At 40.1% G+C, this 22,304-nt stretch overlaps 1 protein-coding gene across 2 annotated transcripts in view; it reads left to right on the top strand.

Moving 5' to 3' along the window:
- Positions 1-22,304, top strand: part of TMEM131L (transmembrane 131 like) — a 71,810-nt gene that overhangs the window by 15,255 nt on the left and 34,251 nt on the right. For both annotated transcript variants that reach the window (XM_031055423.1, XM_014310826.2), the window contains exons 2-6: positions 11,290-11,361; positions 12,278-12,401; positions 13,436-13,552; positions 15,586-15,696; positions 21,496-21,573. In XM_031055423.1, the coding sequence (XP_030911283.1) occupies positions 11,303-11,361; positions 12,278-12,401; positions 13,436-13,552; positions 15,586-15,696; positions 21,496-21,573 (489 nt within the window). In that variant the 5' untranslated portion in view covers positions 11,290-11,302. The remainder of the gene's footprint in view (positions 1-11,289; positions 11,362-12,277; positions 12,402-13,435; positions 13,553-15,585; positions 15,697-21,495; positions 21,574-22,304) is intronic.

Below are 22,304 nucleotides of genomic sequence, written 5' to 3'. Positions count from 1 at the left end.
CTTTAGGTGCCCCTTGCTGGAATTCAGAGCTGTAACATACCTGAGGTTTCTTTAGTGGTAGACATTTTGTTAATAAACCTGTGAAGCAGCTTGTGTTTCATATGGTTCTGTGTTGTATAATAGCAGAATGCTGCAGCATTTTGTACATCAGAAGAAATTGGCTGAGAGCATGTGCTGTGCATTGGCTTCAACAGATCCCAGATGTTTTGTAAGGACCTGGTGGTTTCTGTGATAAGTGTTGCAACTACTAATCCTGGTAATGCCAATTTCTTTGTTGTTGTTTTTTTGCCAGTTTGAATTTTCTGGTATAATTTTTTTCATATCTGAGTGTTTCCTTTAACTGTGTAATCTAGTGAACCATAAATACACAATAGTACTTAGGAGTAGGTCACAAACACACCGCGAGCATGCTTGTTTTTATTAATAGCATTAAGTCATGGAGCTGTCTTTCCATTTTGCACACCCCAAACCACAGTGATGAGTGACACAAGACAGGAGAGCTCAGCAAGCTGCACTTTTCAAAAGGGGCAGCCTGGGAAATTTTTCAGGCTGTCTGCAGTGGTGTCCAGTCACCTTGCGGGTTTACAGGCTTTAGGTGAAAAAGTAGCAATGATCTGACGCTGTGCAGGATTCCCCTTTCTTTGTCTGACTGCAGGAGGGGATGTAGTTTGAAGTATAACTGGAGTTTTGTATGGGAAGCTAGAAGAGAAAAGCTCTTTGTTTGAGAGTAGCTTTATATGACTGTGCTATTGAAGCATAGAGATGGTGAAAATGCACAGTGCTATCAGTTAATAAATGCCAGTGAACAATAAAAATAGTCTGCATTTTTTTTATTGCTATTTTTAAGAGGTTCTTCATAAGGTTCTGTATTTTGTGTCCTATCTAAAAGAAGTTCCACACATCACATATGGCATAGATTCAATGAATTAATGCCAGAACAGAAAGCTTCGCCACAGGATGCTGAAACATTTGGAGGGGGCCTAAAGAGGATGTAACACATCCCGACTGGGAGGGGTGGAAAACAAGAAGAGAGTGATGCTCCTGGTGAGATGGTGTTGGTGGTTTGGGGTTGAAGCTACTTTTTCACTGTTGGGGTTTGGCTAGTGACTTTAACTTTTCATCCTGAAGATTGGTAGTGGCCCCTGGAGTGTGGGGGAGCAGCTTGGTTTCCTTGGCATGCATAGGATGTCTGTGTGACCACAGCTTCCCCCTGCAACACCACACTTACAGTACCTTACAGAAAAGTGTAGCCTTGCTTCTTCTCCATATATTTTTATTTGCATCATATTTTCACATTCATATAGTACAGCTTGTGAAAATGCTTTTCAATTACATGAGAAACTGTGTATTTTTTAGGAAACTTACGTAGTTTAAATTTGTGGTAACAAATTTGAAGCATTTGGAGATGCTTCAGAAAGTCTTGTATGAAGTTCCATCTGCTAGAGGAGATAATTAAGGTTTTAATAAATTTGGCAGTCAATAGTGACAATGACTTCTGTCCTTATAAAACTGAAACATAGCCCTGAGAAAGCTCGTCTTGGTCTATTACTCAAGCAAGTGGTTTGGTAAAAGGATTTTGCAAGTGGTGCATGGTTTTAAGGTTTTAAGGGACTTCCCCAGCATGTTATCAGTTTGTAAAATAAATTACTGCTAGTAGAGTGAAACTGTATATTGGAGTGTTTGCTTTTTTTGCATTTGTAGCATTTAAGGCTACCTGTTAAAGTGCTTGGAGATAACTTGTACAGTTTTCCATAGTAAGCTGATTTTGGTTGTCTGTCTTCATATGCTGGTTTAAACAAGGCATGGTATTGAATGCTCATGGGTAAATTGCTATTCTTAAAGGTTGATGCTCAAAGATTATACTTTGTTTTTAAAAATCTGGGCTGAAATTCATAGAAGAGGAAAAAATGCAAAGTCCGGATTGATGTTTTCCACTGTTGGGTATTTTTTGTAGCTTTGAGACGTGATCTGAATGACTTTTCTGCAACTTCTTTTGAGGGAAACTGGTATCAGGTGCACTGTCCAGATCAACGGGAATAAATTAAAAGCAGAAGTTACTACTTTTCAAAGTCCTAAGTCTGAGTTTTCTTATATTTGCTTAGTTTCCTTTTTAGTTAGCATTCTTTTTTTCTTTTCCCAGGGAGGAGCAAGGCATGGGGAAGGATCGTGGGATTTTTGGCACTTAATGGGTTCAGTGTAAAGGCTTCCTATGGGCTGTTTAGGTCCAGCAGGCAAGCACAGGCTGTCCTACAGGCCTTTCCTTATAAAAAAGAAACTAAAAGGCTTGGATTAATGTAGAAACAGCAAAAGGCAGCTCCCATAGGAAGATTATTACTCTTAATTACTGTAGGAAGATTATCACTCTTAATTATTAAGCAGGTCAAGCTTATCAGTGACCACAGAGCTCTTTCATGCATTTTGCTGAACTGCTGTAACTTAAAATGGTTTCTGTCAAGATAGAAATTTTTGGCTGTGCCTGATGTAGAAAAAGGAAATGGTTGGGTGCAGTGAAATTTGACAAGAATGTGACTTCCTATTGCTGTGAGCTGTGCAGCCCCACAGTGCTTCCTGTCGATGCGTCCTGCTTTTCTCGAGGCAGGAGCCAGATTCTCAGAGCTGGAGGAAAACTAGTTTCCCTGGCATGTGGAAGTGAAACACTTGAAGGAGGAAGGGTTGCTACTTACTTGACAGAAGCTGGCCCTTTGCTCTTCAGCTTGGGGAGAGTTTTTGAGTAAAACTGGGTGTGCTTGATGAAATGAATTTTTATTTTTACTGTTAAAAACAGAATTGCAGTTGGTGCATTTAAAAAGGTGAGGTCTTGGTGAGGTCACTTGGGTCTCTTCCTTCTCTGCTGGTAATTGTTCTGTAGGCACGCTGCAGGAAAAGCAAATAGGTTCATTGTTACTTTTGTGGGAATTCATTTAATTGAGGCAGGTGTGATAGAATTTGTTTCTTCTGAAATACCTGCCTCTTGTTTTGTTCATTTTGTAGTTATGTTAATACAGGCCTATACTTGAAAACTGCCCTTCCCACTAAAATTTTCTGCTGTCATTTTGCCATTGCAATGACAGAAATAAAGGCTTTGCTACCTAGTAAGTAAAAATAATTATGTTCTTCTTAGGTAAAAGGCAGGTGGGCTTGTGGCCTATCTCCTGACTTTTTAAAGGTTCTTTTATCCTGCCTCTTTCATGGGGCTGTGCTGTGAATTTTGACTGCTTTCAATAAAAGGCTTTGAAAACTGTGGGTAGGGAACAGTAATTTAAATTTCATGGTATTTCTGCTCAAGGCTTACATTAGTGCTTTGGTTTTAGCCAGAGAAGGCAGCATGGTGACACCGTGGAAGCCTTTTCTCTAGGTACTTCTCCATGCGCCCTTTCTCTAGGGCTCGTGGTTTTAAAGTGTCTGAAAAAGGCTCTGAGCAGCACATCTCTCGCTTGACAATCTTTTATTTTCAGTTCAGAGATGCTGGGCAGGAGTGTGGCTGGAGGACCTGATCTTTCAGAGATGTGGAGACTGATAGCTTCTCTTGTAGGGGTTTTGGGTTTTGTGAGAGTTGGGCGTGTTCTTCAAAAAGCAGCTACTTCTGTACATGAATTAAATAGGCCAGGGGGCTTCAGCTTTGACTGCCTTTATTCATTGTAGTTAATCGAGTAAGGTGGGCAAAAAGTAACATCTCAGCAATTATTTGTGATCTTAGTGGCAGTTTTTGAAGAACAAACCTGTGTTATGTAGGCAGTCTAAATGTTCTGAGGGGTTTTTTTTTGAGGGTTCGGCAACGATAGGGTGAGCAAATTACGCAAAAAAGTGAATTTGGCTAAAAAATTATGATGTTTAAAAAGGAAAAAAAAATTAGCACGAGCTGCTTTTGTGATTTTTGGTTTTATTTTGCATACTCATGGGCTAGAAGCAGTCTTCAAAGAGACATGAAAATGCAGTAATTTCTTAAAACCTCCTAGGTCCAGGACCTGGTAAAGACAAAACGTCCAGAATACCAAGGCTCCTGATGGAGCAAAAACTCTGTGTTTGTGTTGGGCAAGTGGCTCTTTTAATTTGTATTGGGAAGAACTTAAAAAAAGAGTAAATTGTATTGTTTCTGCAGTTTTAATTTTAATGGAAGATTGCTGATTTCTTTGAAAAAGATAAATTGTAAAGAAGCTTATAAAAGAGAAAAGCAAGCTAAAGATTTTATTTGAGAGCAGTTATCAGAGTTTACCTCATGAAATATTGCAGAATGTAAATGCAGTTGTTGAATTATATGAAGCCAAAAATAAAATGAAGGTGGATGTTCTGCCTGGCAGGATATTTGGGATTTGCTGGCAGCAGTAGAGGTACTTCAGAGGAAAATGTGTTTGATGTGCATTTTGATCTTGTGAGCCCTGGACAGTCATCCAAAACAAGTAGCTTAGTTGCTGTCTGTCCAAGATGCCTAATATGTACATGGTCCCCCTGGAACATCTCTAGTGAGTTGCTTGAAATTCGGGTGAGTAAAGGATTTCAAAGAAACGGTTTCAGAAAACAATTTCAAAGGAATTCAAGTAATTGTGAATTAATGTCTTAATTTACTACAGATTTCAGTTATTTCAGAAGTTGGGGATTGATTTATGGGAGGGAGTAATTCCATTTTGCTCTTAAACATGCTTTATTGTGCTGCTCCTGCTACTCAAATGCAAACCACAGGCGCAGCTGGGGAAGAAAGCCTTTTCTTTTCACCGAGATGTTCTCTGTAGCACTTTGTCCCTCACTGGTCATCATCTCCCCTAGATTTCTTTATGAGTCTTAATCTCAATTTTATTGTGGTCTGCATTTAACTTCTTTGGAATTGGTTGTGAGGGTTTGGTTGTGAAGGTAAAGAGAAAAGCCATTTTTTTAAAAATCTGTGTCCTTCTATTTACACCCCATTGAGAAATGTGGCTTTAAGGCTTATCGGGTGAGATACTCTTGAGTTTGATCATTGCAGTTTTTGTTGTTGTTTTGTACTGAATGAAACTGAAGCACTACTGGCTTAGGTAAATGCTGTGCAAATGGTTTGTGTAAATGCTATTGCAGAACTTGGTAGAAAGGGGGAGGACCACAGGCAGTGAGAGGAGAGAAGGTTGACTAGGAAGGTGACCCATGGCCATGGAAACACCAGGGCCAGAGTATGGAGCAGAGCAATGCATGAGGGACCAGGTGGAAGTAACAGAATGGTTTCTGCTTTACACAGGCTAGGCTTACCCACCCCTTTACTTCACTGCCTTTGTAAATAAGTCATCAGCTCATTGAGACTTTTGTGGGCAGGTCTTAGCTATATATTGCTTTTCCAAGTTCAGTAGTTTAAGCAATAAAAAAGAAAGAAAATGTTGATAGACTTGCCTTCCTCCCTACATTATGCCATAAATTATGGGATTTGTTTTTAGAGCGCTTGTCTCATCCATTTAGCTGGTTTCTTCTGGTTTAGCTGCCCTTGCCTATTTTCCTGTGGCACAAACATGCAAAGCAGCAGGTATGCATGCACATGTTAGTTGCTAGGTAACACTGTTTTGGCCTTTCCTGCTTTCCACAGTCTGGGATTCAGTCCTTGATGTACACAGTGTGCTTCAGAGGAAATAAAGGCAACCATCTTTCTTACAGAATTATAGAATGGATCAGAAGGGACCTCAGTCCAGTTCAAATACCCTTGCTGTGGCAGGGACCCTTCCACTAGACTGGATTGCTCAGAGCCCCTGTCCAACCTGGCTTTGAACACTTCCAGGGACGGGGCACCCACAACTTCCCCTGGGCAACGTGTTGCAGTGCCTCATTACCCTCACAGTAAAAAAAAAATTCTTCCAGAAGAAACACAGATCTTTGGTAAAGCATGTAAGTGAATTCCTAATGATGGGTTACAAATCCCAAGCATTCAGAAGCAGTGAGTCAGTCCTCCCTCTCTTCCTAAAAAATGCAGTGCTAAAAATAAGGGAGCCTTTGGGACCTCTAGGTTTCCAGCATTCAAAATTCTCATTTGTGTTCTTTTATGTTTTGGTCATTCTTTTTCTTTAAAGTGAGAAAAATCTAGAAAGACTGAATGATTCATATATTGTCACGGGTTGGTACAGGGCTTCAGGAGAAGTCCTGTAAGTCTCTGGAGGTGAAGGTGGCAAATGTCACTGCTCTTCTCCAGGTCCCCACAGGGACACACTGTGTGTAGCTTGCCCATGAGTGGTGCAGGGTTATTGCAACCTGGACAATTTCCTGGTTTCTGAGGACTCTTTCTGTCTCTAGGAAGGAAGTTAAGGTTACAAAAAAATCATAATTTAAAACTGTTCCTGTTTCTGGTTTTGGCAGAGTTGCCAAAAACTCAAGTTGCCAAGTAAACTCAAATTTTAATTTTGTATTTCCAACCAATTTCATGATCTCTCTCAAAGACACTGTGTGTCTTTCAGGAGCTGCACTTTAATGTTCCTAATATGGGTTGCTGCTTTTACTGCCTTTGGTAATGGAGAAGTTGAGAGAAGAGAGGGACTAGGGATATGATGAACCAAAGCTTTATATTAGCTCTGCATAAGACTTTGATTCAGCTGCTTTTTCTGTTTCTATGTCTATTACCCCTTAATTGCCTATTTTCATTTGTCAGAATAATTTCTTTGCATCAGCTACAATCAACATGATTAAAAGTATCTGGGATGGATTGTTTCCCTATGTGTTCCATTCTGTATTTTCTTTATCAGGTGTAGTTCAGAGGAATGAATCTAAAATTAGTCAGTAAAGAGAGGTTTTATTTCATTTTCTCTATTTCAGCTTGCATAAACAATGTACTTTCCTGTACAATACGTACACACTTTCATATCTCAAAACCTCATCTTGTGGGTTCATTAACATGACTGCACTGGTGATGCAAAGTGCTAAAATGCTCAACATAAGTAAAATTTTACTTTTATCAATATACTGAGAAATAAAACAGTACTGCCTAAACAGATACACTCAAAAAGGACCTCTTGTATGTTCAAGAATCCAGTCCTTTTTGCCTGCTGCTTCCAAGAAACCCCTGCAGCCATAAAGCAAAAGGCCTGACAATAAAATGCCTTTCCCTGACTTGCTTTTTTCAGCATGCGCTGTGAACAAAGCATACAAAAAGGAAGGAAGAAGAAAGGGAACCAAGTAACATTTGTGATTATTTTCAGCTACAGAGGTTGCTATCTGAATCATCGGATAATATGCATGCTAAGATAGTATGAAGTAATCAATTCAAGTGAAGAATTAAAGATACAAGGAAGACATAAAAGAGCTAATTCTGCAGATTGAGTGTTTTATGTGTATAATCAGATGAATTAGCTCAATTTAAAAATTTCATTAAAAAAAAAGGCAAAACAAACAAAAACCCCCAATGCAATCTGCAGCAATTTATTCAGGATGGATCTGCTCTTTTGTTTGGATTTTTAGGAGAAATAGTTCTCTTGTGATTTTGACCAGTGAAGTAGGAACAAATCTCCTGTGAAAAAAGATCTGTTTCTGTTGGACTTTGGGGAAGCATAAGGCTTTTGCTTATTTCAAACAAATGTTTGTAATATACATTGCATAAAAACATTAGGGTTTGGGACTGGAAATACTGACCTGGTTGTTTACTTGTATTTACTTTACACATCACAGCCTAACAGAAATGAAAGAAGCAAGGGCAAAACAATATCAATGCTGTATTTAACAGTGCTCTCAGCATCCCTGTATTAGCATCTCTTTTCATTAGTCCCACACCAACAGGACGCCAAAACGTTCTTTCCTGAAGCAGGAAACATTGTGAAAGGCTGGAGCTTCTCCATGTTCAAGCACCTCTGGGGCTTCTTAGGGGAGGGAATATGGTAGCTTAACATTTTACAGCTCGTGCACCTTTTAAAAAACAAAAAAAAATTCCCCCAAAAATGCTGCCCTAGAGTTGTGTTCCTCTGCTTGCGCAGGTGATTAATGGTGCTTGCATTCCTCCATCCTGCACTTCTCCCCTGGTGTCACCCCTCTTCCTTACCCTACCTCCCCTCCAGCCCACTTTTTTCAGCTCCACATCCACCTTTCTCCCCGGCAGGCATTCGTGATGGTTGTGTGCACATTTGGGATTTGTCTCTCTCTCCTGGGTGTTTTCTGCAAGCAAGGATGATGAGCTGAAGTTTTTATGGGCTTACCTTCACCTTTCCTGCCAGAACCTGTCCCCAGATCCTCCTGGTGCTCTGGGTGACCATGTGGTGCCCTCCCCAATTTTTCTTACTCTTTTTTCCTGGAAATGGATGGTTCAGGGTTGTCAGGGTTTTAGATATATTGTGTGGATGGAGAGGAGGAAGGGCATTGAACTGTTGGGCTGGGAAGTGATAACAGCACCATTTAAACCAGGATTTTGGTGCATACTGAGTGTTCAAAGTAATTGCCAAGAATTTCCTTCCCCTCTTCTGTTTCTTTCTCCTCCAGTTCACTCATGCTTTAAAGTATCCTCTGAAATGTTGGAATTGAACTGCTCTGTCAAAATCTGCCATTCAGAAGATGCTGTTCAACTGGTCTGCCAAAAAAGATGCCATGGAACGTGGGGACCAGCTTTGTTAGATGGCATGCTGAATGGGATGCTAGCAGATTTTAAAAGCGCTGAAAGAGTAAAACCTGGAAACCAGGCCTTTTCTGTTGTGAAGAGGCCTGTTTCTCCACATTTGTTGTTTCAAGACTTCCATTCTTAGGCAGATATTTCTGTCTTTCCCAAGCCTGTGACATTCTCATGAAAGGAGCCATGTACTTTTTTTGGACACGTCATCTGTAGCTAAAAGAGCAATTTAGGGCATAATTTGAGGTGAATCTATTGGTGAGATGATGTTCTTATAGAAAAAAGTAGGGTTTTTTTGTTAGAAGTGACTTCAAATTTTAAATGTCTAAGTAAATTGCCTTGGTGTTTATTTCAGTGTCAGATTCCCCACAGAGATCTGAATTGTGTTTGGAGCATGGGGATGCAGAATGGTGTTCTGCCAGCTTCCAGCTGCCTTTTAGAGGCAGAAACTGGAGAAGTGCACTTCTAATGTAGATGGGCCTGTCTCTTTCTCTGTACAGTGGTGCGCTTCAAAGCATGTCCTAGTTGTTTGATTGTCATGAGCAGAATGTTCTCCTGCCCATTCCCTTTATTCCAACCTGTCATCTTTTCCCTTGAGGGGGAAAAAACCAACCCAAAGCAGTGGTAGTTCTCTTTCCACCAGTTCTGTTGTTGAAGAAACTCAGCTCTCAGGTTATGTTTTGGCACTGCTTCGGGGCGCTGATAAGTGGTGCAGCTGCCCTGGGGCTGGACGGTGGGCTGGGTGATGGGCACGGTGCCACAGGAATGTGGCTGTTCTGCTTTCTGGGCCAGGCTGGAGCTTGAAGTGACTTGGCAGCTTGTCGTGGGGTGCAAAGCAGAAACTGGATGTCTTGTAATCACAGGACCATTCCTGGTCAAGCAGTGTGCATGGATGCTCCAAAGTTATCTCTGTACTCAGGAGCTTACTCGGAACCTGCACAGGTCATTAAGTGAGTCTTGCCTTCAACCATGCAAGGTCCAGGCTGCCACCTCCAGAAGGAATAAATGGCACCCCTGGGATCCTCCTGTTGCTACTCTTACAGGGATTTTCCTGTTTTTTGACTAGTAGAGGGTTGAGTGAACAGCAATACAGTGCATTTTTAAGAGCCAGTGCTACAGCATGGCCATGTTCACCTAGACCAAATTAAATGCAGTCTCCTACATGCACTGCTGAATTTGCACCCAGCTGGTGCATTTGGTACCTATTGCAAAGAGAAAGAACTTGGAGGAAAAGAGCTGATGCTGCTGGAATTCCCCAGAAAGAAGGTTAGTCTTGGAGAGCTACTGCCAATCACATGAATTGGCAGAGAGAAGCACTCAACTTCTTGGCTGTTGTCAGGAAAGATTTTTCTGGTGAGAAGAGGTATTTCAGCAATACCTGTAAGATGCTGTGGTGAGGTTCAAGGTCATACTGTAGTGCATTAACCAGTGGCTTAACTTTTATTCTGCTGTTCATGTGTATGCGTACAATAAAAGGATTCGAGGACCTTCAAGAAACATATCTTCCTCAAATATCTGTGGCTTTTACTACAGTAGCAATTTTAATTTGTATATGTTACAACAGTACTCAGACTTCTGGGTATTCACCTGAGGCTGATTTTTGGAAGGGGAAGAAGGTGCTGGTTGCTGCAGTGTTTCTAGGAATGGAGCAAGAGTGGGCTGCTGCAGAGACAAGGTGGTTGGAAGGAGGCTGTCGCTAGCAGCTCCTCAGGAATGCTACTTGGATATATTGCATTCTACCTGCTACAGTAGTGAGAGAATTCCATCCATCCTATGATTCTATGTTTTTATAAAAGTTGTGGGTTTTCATAATAATAACTATTACTTTTCCTGACCGATAATAAATTGTGATGTCTGTTGCTTTGGAATATAACAGCAGGATTATGTGCAGAGTAAGAGATACTAAAGGTGTAATGTCGCAGAACTACATTTTAAAATTGGGAACCAGTTGACTGTACTACCACAAATTATGCAAAGCAGCTGGATACCTAATGAGACCGCAGTCAAGCTCTCCCTTCTTTGACTCATCCTTGCTAGGATGCTTATTAGCATCATCCAGTAAAGATTAAACTGGTTCTGGCTATTCAACATGCATACTGCTTCTGGGGAAGCTTTTAACAGAGTGGCACTGGGTATGCAGATAAAATAAACAAATGCTGGGCTTGTTTTTTACCACAGTGGTTTTTGGGACTTGTGGAAGACAACTTTTAATTGAGAAAATGGTGAAGATATCATGGAATTTCTATGTTACAGGGTATTGAGTAATTTTGAAATAAGCTAAAAATGTCGTAGAACTGATAGGAACTTTACTGTGACTTTTTGTAGGGCAAAGGAAAGATGATGTATGTGCTTCACAGTATTTTTCTTCTGTTCTGCATAGCAGAAGCAAGCTGGCTTTTACATTACAGCAACAACTATATAAAAACTTCTTTTGATCTCTACTTTTGCCCAAGCTGCTCTTCTCTACCTCTACATCTCTCAGGTGTGCTCGTGCCAGTGCTTGCATAGATATTTAATTGGCGAGTAATCTGCTCCATGCTGACGTAATTTTCATTCCTCAGGACTCTTCCCAGTTGTTTTCCCTCTGCAGTCCACTGCACAGCCCCATAAACAGGTGCCAGCATGACTGTGGAGACCTGTGCAAAGAAGGAAGCTTCAGGATAGAAAGAGTTAAGAGCCTGCAATGTATCTTCCTTCCCTGCAGATTGTAGCATCATTCCCACTAAATATTAATTGTGGCTTTTTTTCCCTTTTTTCAGCTTCTCAGCAAAAATGCCTCCAAATGGGAAGGCCTTACATTTTCACCCATCAGTTCTGCATTTTGGAATGCAGTGAGTATCTTACATGATTGTTATTTTGGTAATAATGAAGTGTGGAGGAACAGCTACACTGGGCTCCATCTGGGTAAAAAGCATTAGCTGGGATCGTGCCATCATCTGAAAAACAGAGAAATAGTAAGTAATTGCCACAGAGCTGGAAGTGCATTTCTTGCCTTGCAGTGTTTTGTAAGTTAAAATCAACATAGTTCTGAGAAGGAGGAAAATATAATTGGGAATATAATACATTCTGGGTGTACATTTCAGGTGATTCTGCATGATCAAATAATTGCTTCATACTGGTTGTTCATTTTTGAAAGATTGCCTTTCTAGTGGAGGAAGGGCTTGTTGTTTCCTTTAAATTCTGATAACAAAATCCAGAGTCCCAAGCAAAACATACTGGTAGAATAAATGAGGTTTTTCTTAGTTCTCTTTTAAGAAAACTTTAAAAATTGTTCTGAAGTGATAATGAGACTTTGATCTCTCAGTAACCAAAAAGAAACACAGTCTCCTTGTGAGTTAAAGGAATATTTCAGAGGATGCACTGGAGGAATGTCTAAGATGTTGGGGTTTAGGGTGTACTAGCTAAAGCAAAAGCCTTAAGAGAATCATTGCTTTAGCTGACAAAACAAGACTTCAGTTTTTTTAAATCTTTTTATCCAAAACTTCGTGCTTTGTAAGGTTTTTTTTTTAACTCCTAGTTATTCCAGTGAGTTTTGGCCAAGTGTACCTCACATCCCAGTGTTACATATTTGCCTTTGTATACTAAAGGCAAAATTTGTTTGGTGTGTTTCCAAAGGGTGTGTTTCCAAAGATAAATTACAATTAGGTAACTGTTGCAGATGAACATGTTTTAGGGTAATTTGTGTTGTTTCTTTCATGTGTTTATAAAGTGAATAATTTATTTATCTTTTTTTTTCTCCTGTTTTAGGTTACTGGGGTTACCCAGAGCTAAAATGCTGCATGCCTACAACCCTAGTAGAGATAGAGATGTTGTAGTCAATTCAGTGTTTACAGCTACTAGACAGTTTCATGTGTCTCCTGCTCATAGCCGGGTGAGTGTTGATGTGCTTTTGGAAAGTATGTAATGGCCAAGTGCCAAGCCTTCCTGCTTCCTCTGGCATGAGCTCTTCATTCTGTGTTTTTGTGCTTTTTTGTAGGACCTCCAGCTCTTTTTCTGTTTTGCTAGTGGTGTTTTTGTTCACTTCTACTTAGACTTGTTTGGGAGAAGCCATCCAAAACCTACAGTAGGAAACGTGTTTGACATTAACAGAAGAGGAGAAGAATTTTTCAGTGTTAGAGAGGCTGTTTAAATCACATTCTGCTTTAAGCAGCATTATGCAGTAATCCACAGGCATGTGGGTGTCCTACAGCCCTGAATTTTCAGTCTTTTGAATGGTCTTGCATATTCGTCAGAAAAACCTGCAGTGAAATGTTTTATGTATTTTGTATTGCAGTTATGGGCATAATTGCCTTTATGATCTAAGACCATTATTTCAACTCTGATTTTTTTAACAATATAATGCATGTTAAGAATGAATTGCTGTGATCTCAGTTGGATGAAGCCCAGTTTTTATCCTCTGCTGATGTGCAAAGGGGTTTTATTATGTTTTCATCTGATTTTTGCTTTTACTATAGCTGAATGGGTGTTACTGTGCAGACGTAAATGTCATTGTTATTCCACAGTTACTGAGAGTGTTGTCTAAGTTCAACTTGGTTGATTTGCCTGTGTATCACAGGGGCACTGATTCACTTTGCAGTAGCCATCTCTCTGTGTGGGGAGGTGTTTCTGTGCACTCACAGGCTGTCCATGCTGCATGGTTAATATCCAAAAAGAAGCCTTGGCTGGTGAGGCCCCATGCTAGCTGAGAAACTCCAGCCATAACTTGGCAAGCTGCTGTGTGATCTCAGCTCTTTGTAGTAACAGTTGAGAGTTGTGCACAGATGAAACTTCTCAGTGCTGAGGTTCTGCTTAGTGGGATTTACAGATGGGCATGTACATGTGGAAGTGTCCTCTGGGCCCTGTGACTGAGTGGGGAGTGTGTGATCACTGGCACCAAGCAAGCAAGCTTCTTTGTGCTCTCTGCAGGTGATTCCAGCCATGGGAAAGATGTCTTTCAGAGTACTCTTCCTGCCCACAGAAGAAGGCAGTATTGAAAGTTCATTATTTATAAATACCTCATCTCATGGAGTTCTTTCATATCAGGTAACTGCTCTTATTTTTCATATCAGAGAACTACTCTTATTCTTAGCTTGGGTTTTGGATTTTCTTGTGTTTTAAAAATTGGTTTTCATAATTTTAGGGACTTTGAAAGTTTATTGAATTCCTGGTAGAGATCAGGTGGAGTAATGTTACCAATTCATCCCTTTTCCAGATCGTGCTAGTGTCATGATGACATACCATATACCATATGTATATGGTTAAACTTAATGCTGTTAGTGGGGCTAGTTGTGGTAGTAAAAGCAAGTGTATTTGTATGTCTGTACTTAAAAGATCACAGTCTAATTAGTTTCATGTATTAGTGTAGTCTAGACTGCACTGTGCTGGAATACATTTGGTGGGAAAAACCCACTAGGAAATATTTTAGGTGGTTTTCAGCTACTCTGCAGGATTTTATGTAAACACATTGGGGATGTAGCACAGGGTTAGAGGTTTAGGCCCATAAAAGATGAAAGTTGAAGTAATGGTTGTGCCTTAAAGCTGTCCGTTTTCTGGATAACTGGTGAATTTAAGCAGGTCTTTAGCTTTTAAAAATTTTTATAAGGGACACTATATACTCCAAATTCTTGGCTTTTATTATTTTGATGAAGAAAAATCCTAACTCTGAATTTAGAGATTTAAAAAGACTGACAACTTTAATCAATCATCAAACTATTTCATTCCTATACTTTGATCTTGTGCTGGAAAACAAAGCTCCTTAAATAAAAGCATAGGTAAGTTCAGTTGAAGTGCATGGGATTTTAATACAAATGTTGCAGTTATGTGGTATTTATTAGAGGAAATGACACATTTGGCAGGAACATATCATCAAGGATGAGGGAAAAAATGCATTACGGAGGGATTGACCTTTTCTTTTTGACATCTCACCCTTCCCTGTGCCCTTAATTTATTGCCCAGTCAGCTCAGCCTTTTATCAACAAGTTGCAGGGAAGCAGTTGTCAGTGCCGCCTCAAAATCAGTTTGTTTCCTGTTGGAGTCCTGCAAAAATCAGTAGCAGACTGGTTTTGCTGGACATTTTCACCAGCCACCTGAGACAGAGGAAGTAGCTGTCCATGTTTTCAGCTCACATTAGGTTTAAGAGTTTCAAAAGGAGGCATGACTTGAGTGTTTCATGCACAGTTACAGTGCTCTTGAGAGCCCCAAAGCCTTGAAACATCTGATGTTTCTAATGCATTTGTTCGAGAGTATGTTCAGAAGAATCACCCAAATGGAGACAAGGCACCACTGTATTATAAATACCTCAATTAAAAAGAAAAAAAGGCATATTCCATTTGTTTTGGTATTTTCTATCTGTAGTCAGAGATCTTCAGTGAGCATAGAATGCATTTTGTTATCCTCTTAATTAAAAATACGTGGATTTTTCCTCTTAAAAAACAACAAATATATGCATACAAGTGAAAAGCCCAAAGTAATTTTAGTTAGCCTCTGATGATCCCCTGCCTCCTTGATCTCTCTTGGCTCCACATGCCTCAGTTATTGTGCATCTCCTTGTCAATAAACTAATCTTGGTGGAGCAAAATATAAGTGCAGTAGAGCCCTCCAAATTACAAATCTGACAGTGTTCTGAAAACTGAAGTCTTTAAAAACAAAAATAAGGAGAAAATATTTTACTCAATTTCTAAGGCAGAGCCATTGAATTCAATATTCAGGTGGGACTAGTAACAAAGTTTTCTCAGAAATTACCTCTTTCCTAAATGGTGATAGGTGTATTGTAATTGCCTGGAGAATAGTAGAAGAATATAGATACTTTGTTTTTGAGATAACCTGATGCTCTGCTGGTGAGTGCTTTGTTTTGTCTTTGTAATAGTGCCTGAAGGAGTGACAATTCTGAAGTGCCATTTATGTCTATGATAACTTTATACATTGGAACTTTATGTTTATTGTCTTTTAAAAGAATTTAATATGAAAAACTGATCTGTTTTTTGGGAAGATTGTTGTTATTTGCAATGTAGTTTTGCAAGCTGCTGTTATAACTGAAATTTTAGATATTGATGTAATGACCTTTTTTTTAATACCAGGTTTTTGGAACAGGAAGTCTGATGTCTTCTCCAGAAGAACCTCAAGTGCAGCTAGCAAATGTCTACTTACTGCTTCCACACATTCAGAGCATCCAGGCATCACACACACTGGTACAGTATACATTTCAAGGGGAGAAACCTAAGTCTCTTTAACCTCAAAAGATTTTTGACCTCAGGTTGTGAGGATGCAAGGAACATTAGCAAAAAATCCCAGTACCAGTGACTGCAGGAGAGAGATTGCAAGATGCAGGGTTACTGTGATCAGCTGCTTTTATGGGACAGTCTTTGGCATTTAAACTATTCACACTTGTTGTTCTTCGTGCCCCTGTGGTGGGGTGCCCTCTAAGTTGTGCTGGCAAAACTATTTGTGAGTCTCTGCTCTGACTGAACTGGATAATTGGTCTGCCCTAAACAAAAAAATAAACTTCATACCATAAAATTGAGACGGGTGGGAAGCTCTATTGGTTTGTTCTATTTTTTACTTCTGGCCAGTTCTCCATGTGAATTTACAGCAGGATTGCACCAACAATTAGCCACAGTTAAAAAGCATGGCATGCTGCATGGATGAGACTGGGAGCTGAGAGTCAGGCTGCAGCATCCCCTCCTGCTCCTGTCAGTGCTGAAGATACCAGCTTTGCTTACTGGGAGCAAAGGAGCTCTGGAGAACAGAGCCAGCTGAATTTATGAGGCGTAAATACTGCAGCTGAAAGAAGTTTAATGATTTCTGTCATTTGGTTGCAGTTGCAGATATTGTCATAGTCTTCCAGTCCATACAGAACCTTTTGAGTGAATAATTTGAAAAACTGATTTTTCAGATTTCCCGTTGTATTATACACAGACGTTGTTTTTCCAAAAACATACTTAGAATACCTTAGCATGTAACAAAATGTAATACTTTATCTAAACGTAAGCTGCGTTAGTTGCCTTTGTGATGCCTTCTGTTCTACCTGAGAAAAATTACCAGCATAGATTGTATTTTTCAATCTGCTATGTATATCTTAGGTCAATCTTACCTCTATCCAATGTTAGTGCACAATTTCCTTCTCCCCCTTTCTTTTCCACCATACCAGTCTCTTCCCTGTAATCACACAGTTGCGCTTGCTTGTGGGCAAACAAAGACAGACTCTAGGAAAGGAAGCAAAAATCTTCAGGTTCTGTAATTTGGGGTGCTAGAGGTAGAACTGAGAAGGGTTTTTTTTGATGCTGTTAATGTCTGCATCTTCATATCTAGCTCAATGGGTTGTTGTCAGATAGAATCTGAAAGTTGCATACATGCTTTTTTACAGTTCATTCTGAATTCCTGAGTGGAGAAACTTCGGGGTACATTTGACATTTTCCTCACTGTAGAATGACAAACATTTTCCTACGTTTTATTTGTATGTAGTACAAGCTTGAGGTCATGTTTAGCAGTGCAGCATGGTACCACCTGACACTAATCTTGTAGGACATGAGGTGGGAGAGAGTGTTGACTCAATTCTCCAGGCTCTGGGTGTAGTTTTTCTCTGCTGTATTGTAATTGAGGAAACATTTTTCACTGCATGTTATCAATTTGAGCAGCAGTGGGATGGGCTTCTCTGTTGAAGATGATAGACAAGATCTAAATATTGGACAGGAGTTTATGGTTTGAGTTTGGGTTCCTCTCAGAAGAATGTTTCTCTACAGCTAGCTGTCCTCTGCAGAAGTGCCTTCTTCAATTCATCTTCCTTACATTCTGATCCAGATCTCATTAAAAAAATGGTATCATTCTGTTTTGTCCAGTTTCTATTTTAAGCTCAGAAGATGTAGAAGGAAGAGAGGTTGATGAGGTTTGAGTGAGTGACTACACAAGGGCAAGCTGAAGGATACATAACTATTACACGTAGAATGGAGTCTTGTAGTGGAAAAGCATTTAAAACAAACCAGTCATACTCAGTCATATGCACATTTCTTTCCCCCTGTTTATTTTTAACTGACATAAAATATCTATTTTAATAAATTCAGGATAGCATAAGCCTCATTTGCACATCCCTTTTCACCTTTGGATGATTGAGTTCTAACCTTGTGTGACAGCTTTTATTTTAAAACACGGAAGGTGTCCTTACCTCTCAAGTCCACTGATACTGCTTGGAAATCTCAGACAGAGAGCTCCATGCTGTGTGTCTATTTTTTGCCTTCTGTTTTAAAGGCAGTTATGTTTAAATTGTTCAGTAATACTGACATCCTTGGTCAACAAGGCCAAAAATCTTTGACATCATTTAGTCCCATCATGTGCTAGGTAAAGTGACTTACCAGAATTGCTGGAGGCTTTGTTACCCCAAATACTTACTCTTACTACTTTGATGGCTGGAAACTTACACGTGACTTCCAATTTAAATTGCTTTGTGGCCATTTTATATATTGAGATGCACATTGAATTTATGTAACTCTTCCTGCTTCTGACACTTATAGTCAGAAGCATTTGTAGGTGGCATCAGAACTTTCAACTTTCACTTTTCAGCCAAGCTGAAGTGTCCATGCTCTGTAGTATCTTCGGTAATGGGCTGTCCATTTCTTCACCAAATTGACCACCCCTTTTGTAGCTTCTTCAATTTGAAAAAAAGTTATTTTGAAGGTCAAGGCCAGAATTGTAAATAGGGGATATGGGTAAAATTCTGCCACTGTAGGCTATTTGTGTTGGAAATAGAACATATACCTGGGGATTATAGATGGAAGTTTACGGTAGTGTTTCCATTGGAAATACAATATGTGACAGGTTTGTGTTTGAATTTTTGTTGAAAATGAACTCTCATGCATTTTGTGTGTTGTCTTTATCTTTTAATGGGCAAAGCACAAAGGCCTTTTTTCATCTTCATCCCTGTGTATTTTTAAGCAGAAACTTTTGTGCTTAATGAGAAAAGAAAAAAACAAACTTGCCTTTTTTACTGTTGAATGTCTCCATCTTTCTGTTACCCTTTTCAATGTTTCAGCTTTTGAAGGGTTGGGATTGGCATGCTCTGCCTGTGCTCCTGGATCCCAGGATTTCTGGGTTTGTGGCTCACTTGTTGGGAGGAAGAAGAGCAGTGCCCCACACTGTGAATCCGTTGTACATCCACGTGGCCACTCAGCAGTGGCTAGTTACCACTAAGCCGTAACAGATGGTGCAGCCCATATAGGTCATCTTTGTTTACCCAGCCTCTGGGTGTAGTCTTCGCTATAGTTGCCTGGGTTTTGGCATTGGTTAGTATTTGGACAGCACTAAGAGGGCAGCTGCATCACTGCCTGGCTGTGTTCAGGATGGTGGAAATGTCAGAGGAGGAGTGGCATGCAGGGTGGAGGGTCTTATCTTAGGAGACACGCTGATACTGCTTTGCTGACTGCCCAGAGGAGTTCAAAGTTTATGAACTGACAGCTTGGGAAATACTGCAAGTACTGTCAGAAATGTAACACTCCTTAAGCTATGTTTTGCCCTGGTGGGCAGAGGATCATAGAAGCGAACATGTCCAAGTGTGGTGCTTGGGTGTGGAGAGGGAAGGAAGGAAGACAGTAGAGCTTTCTTGGTGTGCTATCCTGATAACTACCTGCAAAAAACTGATGAAACTCTGCTGAATCATTATTACAGAAACAGCTTATTAACACCATTCAGAGTGGAAATACCACTTTAGGGCCAGGGATTGTCCAGGACAGGAACTTTGAGGGATCAGCCTATAGGAAGAAGAGGAAGCTTGTTCAGTGAGTGTTGTTCTTTTTCAGTGATACTGTAGGCAAACTCCAGGAAGTGATTTCAACTCTACAGTCCTGGTAATGATGCAAGAATATATCCAAAAATCTTTGAGAGAATTTGTGTGGCTTCTATCAGTTGTCTTTGTTCATATAGGATTTCTGGGTGCTGAGTGTGTGTGTACATTCAAGTATGTGTGCCCGAGTACCTAATACAAAATAGAGGCACCAGGTAATTAAGTGGCAATGCTTTGCAGAGCTCTCTGAGATTTCCCTGCTGTGTCTCTCCTTTTTAATTTGCCTCTGGTACAAACACTGGCTGCATAACTCAGCTCTCTGCTCTGATTCATTAGCAGTGATGTTTACAGTATAAATGGAGTGATTGCACTGCTGGGAGATGGTCCTGGATTTGTCTGTTTGGAAACTCTGCCTCTGACAGTGTTTCCTTCTCAGATGCATTATCTTCTCTTTAGGGTTAACTCAGAGCCATCCTGTGGTGCTGTAAGATATTGGGCATATCAGTTATGCATTATTGTTTGCCTTAGAGAAATGCAAATCCATTTCCTGTTCTGAAGATAGCCTCACAAAGAAATAAAAATTTCCCCTAGAAAACAGATCAACAGCAAATACACCCCAGTAAGCATTTTTTCCCCCTCTGTACATTTGAAGCTTCAATTTTAAGGACAGCCGTTCCCATGTTAGATCTATGCCAGGTCAAGAAAAACAAAGACTGGAAAATACGATGTAGCTGATTTTTTTAATAGGGATATCGGGTCTTAAGTTACTTTAAATGACAGTGGCATTGAATAAGGGCTAACAAATCCTTATTTTAGGACCATGAAAGCAGTAGTGTTTTTCAAAGAAGCACTGAAAAGGGAACTCTAAGCATCGGGTTTTATCTGATCAAAAAACGACCTCCAAAGTTGTAATCTTACTGCCTTGTTAAAACTCCACTAGCAGCCATGTGTTTGGTTTTTTTTTCCCCGCTCTCACAATTTGATACAGACGAAAACGTCTGTAAAAAAAGAAAAGACTTTACAGGAGTTTGAGTCCCCCAGAAAGCTGTGCTGGGGACAGTGTTTGAGTCGCCACTAACCACCCCTTTACAGGGGCTACGTCGCCCTCTTGTGTGAAGCCTCAGTCATTTTGGTATGAAATCCTGTTGAATTGGGAATGCAAATATTGGCTTCCTTTTGGCAGTGCTTTTATAAAACTGGACCCCATGAAATGCCACACATGTGCTAAATCTCTCTACTCATGTGCCCCTGCCTGTCCTGTTTTTACTGTACTAAAAAGGTGTGAAATAGGGTGCTAGATACCTTCAAAAGTTTCTTCAGTTCTGCTTTTCAGCATCAAATTATTGAAATAGTTTAAAGTCAGTTTCATCAACACCTTCAAAAACCTGAACCTGCAGATACCCTACTCAGATATATCAGTATCACAAGAGGGTGGGGGTTCCACATTGGCCTCAAAATTAGCATGACATTTGGCTGTAAGAAAGGCACTGACAGAGTGACAGGTCTGCCATTCTGATTCTGGCTTGTTTTGTTGTTTTGTTTTTTAAAAAATTTAATTCAGAATCGAGATATACTGGCTGTGAAGCTTGTGCCAGTAATTTGGCAGTGCAGATTTCCAGATAGCTTTCATGAACTATACTTGGCTTTGTTAGTGCTGTCGCCCCATTGGATTTATGAGTGCTTTACAAGCTGCCACAGTCAATGTCATCTTTTATTTTCTTTTCTTTTCCCATTCTAGTGAATAAAAAGGCAAAACAAGTATTTTCTGTCTGTCCATTTTGGCATGAAGCCTATGTATCAGACCACGTCCAAGAAGCATTATGTCCTTGGCCTAGATACTGTATTTCAGTATCCAGTCAGCAAAGAAAATACACAGAAAACAAGGAAACAAGCTTTTATATTGCACACAAAGGCCCTGTTGAGTACAGTTTTTTTGGCATAAGAAAATTTGTAAGAGTTCTCATGCAGATGCTGTATAAATGTTTAATAATCATGTGTAATAATAGTTTGATAAGTAGGTAGATATTGATGGAGTCCTGAGATTCAGAGATTGATTACTCAACTACTGTACAGAGTAATTGTATTCATTTTAAAAAATTCCTTACATTGCTGTGTTACATATATGAGGAAGCAGTCCTATTATCTTTATAAATTATGGTATGTGAATTGGAATTTGAAGCAATGTGTTTTATGTTTTCTTCACTTTTCTTTCTTACAGACAGAAACTATGAATGCTAGTCTATTACGGGTTCACCTTGAATGCAGTTTACCTAATGACACGTATCAGCAAGTTAAGGTATGTTTTATTATTGTTTTATATCTACGTAAGTCGTCTTATTTTAAGCCAAGCTTAGAGGGACACTTTCCACAGCTGTAGAAGTTTTAGCAAAAATACAGTTTTCAGTGTCTCAGTTTAAAGGGGAATTGTGCTTTTATAAAATTGTATCCTCTGATGCAAATTGAATGTCACACATATCACACTAAATCTTTAGAAGAGAAGGAGATGAAAAATGATACCCACCACCCCATAAACCTCACATAAAAACAAACCAAAACCACTCCAACAGGCTAAGCATTCTGATGTGTAGGTGTTGTACTGCTGACGTGGGGCACAAAAATGATTAGATTTCTGTCATTTCTTTTCTCCAGAAACTTTTCATGTGTGTCTGGTTCGCAGTGAGAAATGATCAGTGAGCTGAGAGGCTGAAGCCTGGGCTGTTTCTCAGGGGAGCATGTTGCTGAGCAGAGCTGAGGAGGGGCTAGTATGTTAGCAGAGTGTGTTAGCCTCTCCAAAAGCACTGAGCCTTCAGGAGAGGAGGTTATCTCCTTGTCCTGGGCGGTGCCACCCAGGTTCTCCTCCTGTCTCTGGGTGTCCTTACAGGATGGGTGGGTGCTGCTCAGTGCCCACGCCATGGGTGAGGAGCTGGTCCAGCCTCAGACCCACACTGTGGCCAGTGGCACCTCGTTCCCCAGGAGCAATGAGGCCCAGGCTCCATAGCTGTATTCCTGTGTGGAACACGTGTTGCA

Source organism: Geospiza fortis, unplaced genomic scaffold (assembly GCF_000277835.1).
Source record: "Geospiza fortis unplaced genomic scaffold, GeoFor_1.0 scaffold40, whole genome shotgun sequence".
Classification (NCBI taxonomy): Eukaryota; Metazoa; Chordata; class Aves; order Passeriformes; family Thraupidae; genus Geospiza; species Geospiza fortis.
This window is presented reverse-complemented; position numbering and strand designations above follow the sequence as displayed.